General features: G+C 39.5%; 1 protein-coding gene across 10 annotated transcripts in view; it reads left to right on the top strand.

Annotated features, from left to right (window-relative positions):
- Positions 1-10,717, top strand: part of FBXW11 (F-box and WD repeat domain containing 11) — a 122,178-nt gene extending 111,461 nt beyond the window's left edge. For 7 of the 10 annotated variants that reach the window (XM_036120313.2, XM_036120310.2, XM_036120308.2 and 4 more), the window contains 3 exons: positions 248-326; positions 1,386-1,571; positions 8,133-10,717. In XM_036120313.2, coding sequence (XP_035976206.1) covers positions 248-326; positions 1,386-1,547 — 241 coding nt within the window. In that variant the 3' untranslated portion in view covers positions 1,548-1,571; positions 8,133-10,717. The other 3 variants (XM_036120305.2, XM_036120307.2, XM_036120306.2) reach the window with 3 other exon arrangements.
- Positions 10,718-12,244: the final 1,527 nt, after the last annotated feature.

The raw sequence follows: 12,244 nt of genomic DNA, 5'->3' as shown, positions 1-12,244 counted from the left end.
TGAAGTTGTTTTCTTGTCTCCCTGAAAAAATATTTCTTCACAGTTTCAGCAATTCTGAGAATGTGGAGGTCCTTATTTTTTCCCAAATCGAGTGTCGTTGGTTTAAATAACTTGTAAAAACATAAGCATGTTCTCCATTCGCTTTTCTAGTAGCAGTTCAGATGCACTCCTTTCTGTCAAAGGAAGTGCTTGACAGTACATAAAATAGTAACTTTCCTACTAATTGCAATTTCCTTTTCTTTTCTAGGAAAATTAAAGTTTGGGACTTGCAAGCTGCTCTGGACCCTCGGGCCCCAGCAAGCACTTTGTGTTTGCGCACGTTGGTGGTATGTAATCTGTTGAAACGAGAGCGGTTCTTGCGCTGGAGGATGGCTACCTGCAGATAGCCCTGCCTAGGTGTATCACAAGGAAGCTGTGTATCTCACAGTGTGCCTTCAGAGAAATGCACCATTTTGTTCATTTTGTTTAGCCAAAATCAGAGAATACTTGACATTTACATTACAGTGAGCTCTTTCCTAAGGAGCATTAATACAACTTAAAATGTGAAAGCAGGCATCCTCATTTGTAGGTGGATTGGTTTCTTCATAGAGCACAAAATATTTCCTTCCTGTAGATTTGGGAGATTTCTTAATTGTGGGTATCTGGTTACATTATATTTTTATAATACAGCACATGTTTGTATTATTATGATGGAATTTCCCCTCAGTCTATATTGTCTGGATTATTGCTTTGGCATATAAAAATATTTTATTTTTATATGTTAATCTTGCTTTAGCAACTTTGGCAGGCTCTTTATTTCTAATAGGTTGGTTTTGTTCCATTGATGAGAGACAGTTGTTTGAAAATACTGATAGATTGTTCTTATTTTCAGTAGCTTTACCTTTGATTTTGGTTTCTTTGCTTCTTGCAGTGATTAGAACATGCAGAACTATGGTTAGGGCCATTCTTGTTTTCTTCTAGATTTTAATGAGAATGCTTCTATTTCACCATTAATTTTGATTTTGGCTGTGGTTCAGATAGATGTTCTTGGTAATGTTAAAAACATTATCCTTCTGGCTCTGCTTTTTACAGTGTATCAAGCATGGGTATTTAATATTGTTGTTTACCTTTCCAAGATCCTTGGTGAAGCGATCACATGGTTTTTCTTCTTTGACATATTAATGAGCCAGGATCTCAGATACAAAGATTAATTCAAAGAAAAAGGTTAGAAGGAAAAGCCAAAGTATTTGCTCCTGGGGTGAAGGACAAAGCTCAGTAAACTCTGGAACATTATTTAGGAAGCATGGATAAGTAGCTGCATTTTCAGCCTGTGCCAGGTCACTGATAGTGAGATCTGAGGGATTGTAAAGGTCTCATTTTACTCATCAGTTTGTTACATTTCACAGGAACATTCTGGACGCGTGTTTCGGCTGCAGTTTGATGAATTTCAGATCATCAGCAGCTCCCACGATGACACTATTTTGATTTGGGATTTCTTAAATGTGCCTCCCAGTGCCCAGAACGAGACCCGTTCTCCCTCCAGAACATACACTTACATCTCCAGATAACAGTCTGCACTTTACCCGTTTCAGGTGAGTACCTCCTCATGTTTAATCTTGCTCGTTGAATTCACCTTCCCTTTGGGGCAGCATTGTGATTTGGGTTCCCCGTTGGTAGGAACCGAGGTGGTTAGTGTTTATTAGCTGCCTCAGCTTTGCAGAGTTCCAGTATCAGGCTAGATCTTTATAGTCACATTGAAATAAGGTTGAAATTGGAATCCTACATATTGGGGGTTTTCACACTGGCAGACAATGTGATTCCTGTTTTTTAAAACTGTTTTCCTAAATGGTTTCCTAGGTCATATCAATTTAACGCAGGTAAAGTCATTCAAATTCTGTTTTAGGGTGTAGGAATCTCCTTTTTCTCTTTCCTGTTTTTCAGTTCTTTTACTTGAAAAAATCACCATCAACCGAACGCTCAAAATTCTCCCTCTGCCCCTGTTATAATCCACCCACCACCACTGTTCACTAGAAGAGGGATCAAAGAAAGGTGTTTGTTGAGAAAGGCCCTAAAACCCGTTCTTCATCCATTAGACACAACAGGTACCCTGGAAGCAAAGCCCTTTGCTCTGGTTACAGGAAAACTTAGAGCCATTGTAACCATTGATGATGGCATGTTTTGATTACTAAGGGTGTCCAACCTAGAGGATGAGAAGCCTTACTTGGCTGTGTCCTGGGAACCGATGGCCCTGTTCATCTGGAGCAGTATTTCCAACTCTGAAAATTTTGCAAGGGGCCAATAAATTCTGTGCATGTTAAACTTTGCAGATGGAATAAATATGTTTGTACTTATCTGTATTACTGTGTATATATGTATGTAAAGACTGATTAATAAAATTCATACTTATTTTAAAATGTTACTTAATACTTAGTGGCTCTTTATCATTACATATTTTCCCGTCCATTAAATATTAACAGTGTAAAGGAAGTTTATGTGCAGAATTGTGAGATTCTTTTTGATGAAAAGATAGGGTTCCTAGATCACCAAGTTACCATTGTTTCTAATATTTCTTAAGACTCTTAAGACCGAAAACACAGATGTCCAGGAAGTTTGTCTTACCCAAGGGTAAGCCGACTACAGCCAGAGGCCAAATTTGTTCCACTGCCTGATTTTATTCCCCTACCGTAGCAAGCTAAGAATAGCTTTTTACACTTTCAAATAATTGAAAAAAATTAAAAGAAGAATACTGTTTCATTATACATGAAAATTATGTGAAATTCAAATTCTAGTGTCCATAAATAAAGTTTTATTATAGGGACATCTGGGTGGCTCAGTCGTTAAGCACCTGCCTTTGGCTCAGGTCATGATCCCAGGGTCCTGGGATCGAGCCCCGCATCAGGCTCCCTGCTCAGCGGGAACCCTGCTTCTCCCTCTCCCACTCCCCCTGCTTGTGTTTCTACTCTCGTTATCTCTCTCTCTGTCAAATAAATAAACAACATCTTTAAAAAAAAAAAAAGTTTTATTATAATAGCCATGCTCATTTGTTTACATATATTGCCTCTGGCCATTTTCATACTTCATTGGCAGAGATGAATAGATGCCACAGAGACGATATGGCTTGCAGCGTCTAAAATATTTATTATATAGCTCTTTGAGGAAAAGTTTGCTGACCTCCGGTCTTGCCCCTGTGCCATCTATTAGTGATAAACCAAGGGTCTGCATCAGGAATGGCAAATAAGCTTTTTCTTCATGCTGGCTGAGTTTGATCAGCTGTGCCTGGCTGGAGTACTGCCTTTGGAAGGATTCTGGGACCCTATATGGACCCCAAAGGGATAGGTGCTGTGACGGGTTGTCAATGTCTGCCTGGGTGTGGGAGGTGAGCAGTAATGACCTGTAAGCCACATACATAGGTGCTGTCCCTGGTCCCAAGTGTGTTCATACCATCTGTCATGATAGTGACCATCTGCTTGCTGCTTTCTCTCTGGATAGATTCTTCATAAGCTGAAAAACCCTTATGGCAGAATTATTACATTTATTGAATCGAGTCTTAAAATGGATATTATAGGGAATTACAGAGGAAGAAGACAAGGATCTCTTGAATGATTGCTCCTCCCCACTTCAACCTCCCTTCCCAGAAATCCTAAGGAAAATACAGGGAAGGAGGAATGGACCCAAATGAAAACTGATTTCCCTTCTGGTCTTTCTTTTCCCTCTCCAACTCTCCGTTCTGCTCTCAGTGAGGATCTTCTTAAGCCCTGCCCCTGCCATCCTCTGCCTTACTGGCTTCCTGTTGCCTTCAGGATTGAGGTTCAACTACTTCAGTTAGCTGACAGGAGTTTCAACATCTAGCTGTTACCTTCTGTCCTCACTATCCACCCTCCCCATGTCCCAGTCTCCCATTACTCCCTTCCAAAAACCTAGAGTGGCAACCAGACTGAATTCTCTTTCTCTAATTACATTATAATCATACAGAGCTTTACCATCTCCCTCCCCTTGTGTGTGTTATTATGGCTTTTAGACACCGCCACCTTTGCCCCTGTACTTCATCTGACTTAATTTATTATTTGATACTGAAATAGTTTGTATGCCTGTCTCCTTGCCAAGGCTGAGGAGCTCCTTTTATTGTGGAACTCCAGTGTTCAGTAGAGTGCGTAAGTGTATTGTAAGTGTTTATTGGGCAGGTGACACCCGGGGCCGAAATGACCTATTTTGTGTTTTTTCTCCTAGGCCACATAAGAATTTGCCCTTAAACAGATAAGCGTGTGACAGCTATAGTGTATTCCTGCAGTCATTTTCAGCAAACATATAACTCAGTAAAAAATTGGAGTAAGTCATCTGAACTGGCAGGGTCAGCTACTAGATAGGTTCCCTACATAGACAGGTACCTAGATGTACAGGTCTCCCTCTGCCCTGCCCCTGTTGTTGTTTTTTAAATCAATTTTATTGAGGTACAATTTTTGTAAAAATTGTACTCATTTAAAGTGTACCATTTGATGAGTTTTTACAAATGTGTATAATCCCTGAAACTCCCTCCACAATCAAGATAAGAACATTTCTATCACCCCTAAAAGTTCACTTCTGTCACCTTTGTAGTCAAAGCCTGACCCCTGCCAGCCTTAGCAAACACTGACCTGCTTTCTGTCACTAGATGAGTGTGTATTTTCTATAGCTGCACTGTTCACTCTGGTAGTCAGTAGCTACTTGGGGCTATTGAGCTCTTGAAATGTGGCCAGTGTGACTTAGGAATTAAATTTCAAATTATATTTTAATTGAATTTAATTGAATGTTTAATTGTATTTAATTATACCTTACTTAACTTTAAATTTAAATAGCTACATGGAGGTAGTGATTACTATTTGGACCAGCATATCTTTGATCCAGTTAGAGTTAATTTTTGTGTATGGTGTGAGATGAGAACGTCATTGGTCTTGTTTTTTTTTTTTTTAATAGCTGTCTAGTTGTTAAGCGCTATTTGATTCCTTTCCCCATAGAATTTGCTTTAGCACTTTTGTCCAAAAATCATTTGACCCCTTATTTGTAGGTCAATTTCTGGACTCTATTCTAAGTCCATGATTTATGTGGCTGTTCTTTCGCCAATACCATAGTGTATAATAATCTTCCAACTTAAAAAAATTGTTTTGACTATTCTAGGTTATTTAGGTTTTCACATTTAGTTTTGAATTAGATTGTCAAAATCTGTGAAGAGGACTGCTGGGATTATAATTAAGACTTCATTGAATTATATCATTTTGGGGGAGAATTCACACCTTAACAAATGTTGAGTCTTCCAATCCATGAACATGGTATATCTCTCTATTATTTAGGTCTTCAGTTTCTCTTAGGTAGTATTTTGCAGGTTTTAGTGTAGAAGCCTTGCACATCTTCTGTTAAACCTCATTCTTTTTTTTTCTTAAACTATACGTTTTCATCTGCATATTGGTTTAGCTGCATCCTGCCTCTGCTTTTATTTTTCCACATAAGGGAAGCACGTAAAATAGGACATGGCCAACTGCAGCTATAGCTGAGCTTCTGGAATAATGGATAGGTTCAGGGGAATAGGTGTATCCGAGAACAACTTAAGCGTAACTCTTTTGTATTTTTGATACGTGTTTTTTGTCTTTATACTCTGTTTAGAGAGGCACGTGATAAAATCCAAGACATCCATAGTATGTTTCCCCTCTCTGGCATATTTAATAGATGAAATTTAGAACATAGTAAACTAAACTTTCACAAATTGGACAACTTTTATATATTACTTTTAAGTGCCCTGAAACAAGATTTCTTTGGTTGAGAAATGAAATAATGATCGCCAGTGGTGTTTCTCTCATTGGCTGTGGTGGAAGGGAAACTGGTGTTACTTCTTCTAGGCCTTCCTCCTGCCCCCTTTTTGGGAATCTCAGAACAACTGCCCTTGTTATGATCCACAATTATAAATCAATGGAAAAATCTTATCTGCTCTTTAAGCAGCACAAACAATGAAACCTCAAATGTGTTTGTCTCTTCAAAGTGAATTACTTTTGACAACCTTGGCAGTCAGCTCTATAGATTTTACTGCTCTTTTCCAAATTCTTTTCATTTATTGTAACATGAAAAAAATTATTACCATGTGATACTGTAAGATTTATGCATAATAAGAAACACTACCCTAATGATGATTTAACCTTGCAGTAAAATATTCAACCCTAAAATATAAGGTAAGAGTGTTTCTGTGTCAGGAAGTTTAGCAATAGATTTATTTGCTGAGTCATTTTTTAAAAATTACTAACTCCTAAGAGCCTCATATATACAGTAGCTCTCTTTTTTATTACAAGACAATATATGATCATTAGTAGGAAATTAGAATAAGTAGATAAGCCAAAAGAAGAAAATAAACTCCTACTCATGGCTTACCATTGTTAATTTCCTTGTATATGTCCTTTCAGGCTTCTTAAAATTATGGCTGAGAAATGTGCATGTTTTTAAAATACTTTTTTTTTCCATTTGTTGCAAAACTCTTCTATGTCCATAATGTCAGTATTGTTTAAATTACCATTCCTAATGGCAAAGGTAATATTCAGTTGTTTGCATAGGCCCTGTTGTTATGTATGTATATTTCCCCCCAGCTTTTAGCTGTTATAAAACACATTGCCATGACCATTTCTTTAGCTTAATCTTTGCCTTTTTTTTTTTAAGATTTATTTTCTTTATTTGAGAGAGAGAGCATGAGCGAGAGGGGCAAAGGGAGAGGGAGAGAGAATCTCAAGCAGACTTCGTTGAGCACGGAGCCCGACTGGGGGCTCGATCTCACAACCCTGAGATCATGACCTGAGCCAAAACCAGCAGTCGGTTGCTCAACTGACTGTGCCACCCAGGCACCCATATTTGCTTTCGTTACCATTGGATAAATTCTAGAAATGTCTGCAGTGTCTAGGTTAAAAGGTAAGATGTTTAAAGACTCGGATGCACAGAGTCACATTACTCTCCAGAAGAGTTAAGTCATTTTACTTTCCCACCAGCAGTGTTTGAGAGTGCCTGCTTCTTATCTGTGGGCGTTACTATTTTACAAATAATAGAATTTTACAAATAATAGAAAAGATCCTTCATGCGAAAACAGCGGTGAATGAAATTAAATCTCTCTTGAACTCATTGAGAAGGATTCTTGATCTTTATGAAAATTGACAACCTTTTCACGAAGTTGCCTTTAAAAAAACACACAAGTTTTAAAAAAATCACTCTCCTCTCTCTTTTTTTGTCAGAGAATTTTAGACATAAAGGTAACTTTTAAATCTTCTAGGCCAGTGGTTTAGTGCTGTGTTTGGAAAGGATTGTGACCCATTAGTGACTGTGAAATCATTTTAATGGATTTTGACTTTGTTTTGATGAAATTTAGAATAGAAAATGTCAGCCTGCATTGTATGTAGTAATGGTAAGTTTAGGTATGTGCGTGCGTGTGTGCGTGTACGTATTTATCTACATAGATGAATGTAGAGATTATTACTGAAATGTGTTTCTGACTCAAGGTCATGGTCAAAACAATGTGTAACGTTCAGTAGTCTTTCCCTCTACACCGTATTGTCCTTTTATAAATGATTTATTTAAAAAAGAAGTAACTTCTGATTAGCATTCTATTTAGAAGGAATACTTTATTTACTAGCTTTTTCATATTTTTGTTTTACAGTGATAGGTGAGGGCTCTCAGGCAGATACGAGACCAGCCCTCGTAGGCTCTGGATGTCATAAAAGATAATACTAAATATAAAATCTAACATGAAGCATATTTTGTTATATGCATAATGTTTAGCAGCAAGCACTGACAGTTGACAAGTTATAGGGTCAGTCATCTCTTCGAGTCCCCTCTGTCCCTTAATGGCTAATGCTTTGAACTAAGCAGTGTCTCTGAGCCTTCATTCTCTCATTCATCAAGTGATATCATAGTTTCTACCTCATAAGATTGTTGCAAGGTTTAAATAAATATGATGCCTGGTATGTATTACACTCAGAACAACTTGCAGCTTTTATTTTTGATGCTGATTATAAAACTCAGTACCATGTCATGTGTGCACAAGTACATGTCTGTGTGGATGTGGACGGCCTGTGGTGTATATCTCCATGTCTAACCAGAATATCCATCCATACTCCCTTTGTTTTTTGTTTTGTTTTGTTTTGTTTTCCCAGGGTTTCCTAGTCTTGAACTACTGGCTACATGGCTACCAAATGCCTAAGGGAGTTCTTCACAGCTGAGTTATGAAGCTGGAATTGGTTCTAGACGCTGGGTAGATGCAAAGCAGCCTAACTCTTCCAAGTACCAACATTTCTCACCTCTGATTCCGGCCTCTACTTTGAGAAGGATACCTTAGCTTCACCGACTTCCAGTAGAACAGAAGCCCATTTCCTCCCCCCATCAGTGAAAAAAAAATCTAATGCTTCAAATGTAAATTATTCATATAAAAGGAACGTACAGTCTGTTTTACAGAAGTAAATCGACCATCAAGAGAAGACTGGCCTCTAATTTATATTGCTTTGCACTTTGGTCTGATATTAAGAAACAGCATTCTTCTTTGGTGAAATTTTGGGTGCCAAACACCTACCCAGAATGTCCAGGGCTTTCCTTTTCAGAAGTTAGCATTCTCCTTTTGACCGTCCAAGTCATTATGAATTCTGACCTGTATTAGGAACATGTTGGACAATGGAAAAATTTCTCTGGATTGTTTTAGTAATATTTTTTGGATTATACTTCCTTTCTGTACCAATTTCTTTTAATTTAAAGAACTATAAGCCAGGTTATATTATCTCCCAACAGGTAATATAGCTTTTTTCTTTTATTAACTATTCTGTCTGTACCCCAGCCATCTCCTGATATTTGGTAGAGTAACACTTTTACACGTGTGCTTGCCTCCTAATTTAAAATACTGTATCCGCATGTAGATATAATGTACATAACAGTTTAACCTCAAGGTTGCTGGAGTCAGGGCCCCTGTGCCTGAGACACTAATACAGAGTGTGTTCGCACTTAGCCATGGGCTGGGCTCAAGAACCTGATACCAGGGTTGATGTGGATTACCTAGGACCCTTCCTGCAGTATTCATATGATATTTTTATTTTGTCATTGTCATTTTGTGTGTATGTGTGTGGTGTGTGTGTTTTTAATGGGAATCTTGTTTTAAAATGTAATTTCTAAAGTTGAACACAAAATGTTTTATTCGTTGTGTAGCATATATAATAGAGAGGTACCTTAAAATTTTTTTGTTTTTCTTTTCGTCATAAATACTCCTGAGTACTGGTGGTCACTTCCCATGGTATTCATTTGACTTTACTGTCAAAGATCATTATTCTGTGCATTAGTAACCCTGGAAAGGGAGGAACAAGAAGGCCCTATTGACTGGGTTTCGTGGCTCTGGAATGCATGCATCCTGGCATGGATGTCGCATCCTCACCAGGGTGTTAACAAGGCCTGCTCATAATGTTGGAGCCCGTTACACCAGGTCAGGTTGGTTCAGAGGCCCACCTCCAGTGGAAGGGTACTCCTACGTGGTGCAAAGCTTCAAGCTCATGAATCCCATTCCCGTCATCTCTGGTGTCACCTGCTGCTGTGGCCCCGGCAGGTTCTCCAAACTCCCAAGTGCTCTGCAGCCCGAATGTGTGAATGGCACTATCACGCTGACCGTGCACGGAAAAGACTTTGGCATTCGGTTGGCACTCCTTTTCCCTTGTTCGATATTAGGTTCTGATTTGCCCCTTGCCATTGTTTCCAAAGATTAAGGAATGTCAGTAACATTTTCAAGGACCAATAAGAACCTCCTGTTGACTAAACCTCTTCCCGTGGAAGCACACTCTACTACTAAAGGGAAGGGCCCTGGGCTCTGTTTTGTCCTTTGCATTGAGAACGGTGTGGGGATCAATGTGTGTGTATGTGATTTGTTTCTTGGGTTGGCTTGGCTTTTTAGTTTTTCTTTTTCCTTTTCTAAAAATACATCCTTCCCTCCCACATGTTACCAAATTAATTTCTATTTTTGAGCAGTTGAGTCTCCAAGTGTAAAAAAAAAAAAAAAAAATAAGGAAATCTCTATTTGTGAGGTAGATGTTGTAAGCTTGACAGTGGTTGTGGAAGTGAGTTAACTTTTACCACTCTCCACATGACAGCTTTATATCAAACTGGTTAGGAGAGCCCAGGGGTGCGGGAGGGGCGGGGGGAGGAGGCAATTCTTCTGAACGAATGGACTTTTTGTTGTTGTTTTTGCATGTTTAATATAGAAGTTCTTGTTCCTTGGGAGATCATGGCCTTCGAATATGCACACAACCTTTGAATTGTGCCTACTAAATTATAGCAGGGGACTTTGGCACCCAAGGAATTCTGACTTTCTGGGATTATAGTAGTAATTCCCAGCCGTACCCTGGACTTTATTTTGCTAACCATAATTGAGCAACTGTAAATTACTGCTATATTAATGTTTTAAAGCACTGGGATAGTCTAATTCTAACTTGTAATTAATTATGTTTGCCAATTATCTGTTTGAAATAAATTTGTGTCTGAACAGCTATGGAAACTGTTAAATTGTACAGATATTATTCATGACAGCTTTGTACTGTGGAATGTGCTTAATAAAAAACAAAAAGTTTGACTTTTGTCCAATAAATTGCTAAGTAATGTCAATAAATCAAGTATGAGTATTATGCAGTACACCTAATCTGGCTTCATGCAATTGTTACTTCAGCTACTAATTCAAAGCCAATACTCTTAATAAAGTGTTGCAATACTCTGATGCTCTGTTAAGAAATTTTTCAAAAAACTGTTATGTTCTTTCAGTAATTCATTGACGTACCATTAAAGTTGGTAGTTCTAAAAAATCTGCTCTGTAAAGTGGAGTTGAAAGCAGACTGCTTTCTGGCTCTTGGGGGGTTTGTGTGCGAGAATGCCAGTGCCTGCCTGGGGGTGTTTCGCTGCAAGCTCGCTTTCACCTCCGCACCTGGGAGCTAGCTTCCCATAAGTTCTTAACTGCTTCCCGGGTTACTGGAAAAATAGGAAGGGGGCCCCTTTGGTGTCCCGAGTGGCTCTGAGGGTGAGCGGATCCTCTGGGTCCCGAAGGAGCAGGTGGCGGTGTGAGAAGCGCCCTTGCTGCCTGCCCCCTGTGAGCGGCGGACGTGGGATCGTCCGTTTCCCACGCTCGCAGATGTGCACGTCACGGGTTGAGGACTCTAGCGGGCGGAATGCCATTTGCGTGTGCAGGGTTCTGCTCCGAAGTCCCGCGTAGTAGCAGAGGTTTCCCGGTAACTGGCTCTCCCCCCATGAGTCCACCAAATTGGTAACGTGGACCTTGGGGATGAGAGTACTTCTATACAGTATTGCCTCCACCCGTTTTTCTTATAAATGTTTTAAAAATAAGTAATACGCATATGGTTAAGAGAACCTCTTTGCAAGCCATAAGAAGACTAAAAAGTGATACTTTCACCCTTGACCTTCAGTCGCCCACTCATCATCATCCAGTTTTTTATATATCCTTCGACAGTGAGTAATAGTCTGTGTATAGCAGGCTATGTGTATGTATACATCATGTGTATATTATACACGTACACACCCCACCCCACCCCTTCTAATGGCAGCGGTAGCATGCTATAGGTGCGGTGCCGCGCTTCGCTTTTTCATCTCCTATTCATAAGGAGATCCCTCCGTGTCCGTGCATGTGATTCTGCCTCCTTCGTGGGCGCGACCGTGTAATATTGGTTACCATAATTTATGTACCAAGTTCCTTGAGGTGGAGTTTAGGTTGTTTCTTGCCTTTTCCTATAGCGACTATCATCTTTCACAGCTCGCTCTATCCCTGCCTGTGCTAGGTGTGAAAAACCACTGGGATTTTGGGCTCATCATGATGAACAGATGTTGAGCCCAGACACTGCTGCAGAGCGGGAAGGACCTCAGGTGTCAGGTGGTCTTAACCTCTCCGGTCGCCTCCGACCCTCACAGAGTTGGCGTTCGGTAAATGATAGTTTCTTTCTTCCCCAACAGGTGAGGTGTTAATGCAAGAAATTCACGGCTACAAATGCATCCCGTATCGATTATGGAGATTCTAAGAGAGGTTTTGTAGAACTCTTTGGATATATAATCAGAGGATAGAGTGGTACTTTGCCATTTCAGCCTGTTGGTTTTCTAGTTAATAAGGAGAAAGGAAGTTGGACCATCTGGCTAATAATCCTGTTACTAATTAGCTGTGTGGCAATACCCCCTTTGGGGTCTTAGCTTCTCCATGTATAAAAGAAGGTGTCACTAGCTCAAGTCCAGGAGGGCACATGCC

This window comes from Halichoerus grypus, chromosome 2, assembly GCF_964656455.1.
Source record: "Halichoerus grypus chromosome 2, mHalGry1.hap1.1, whole genome shotgun sequence".
NCBI lineage: Eukaryota > Metazoa > Chordata > Mammalia > Carnivora > Phocidae > Halichoerus > Halichoerus grypus.
The sequence above is the reverse complement of the archived record's forward strand: the minus strand, read 5'-3'. Positions and strand labels throughout refer to the sequence as shown.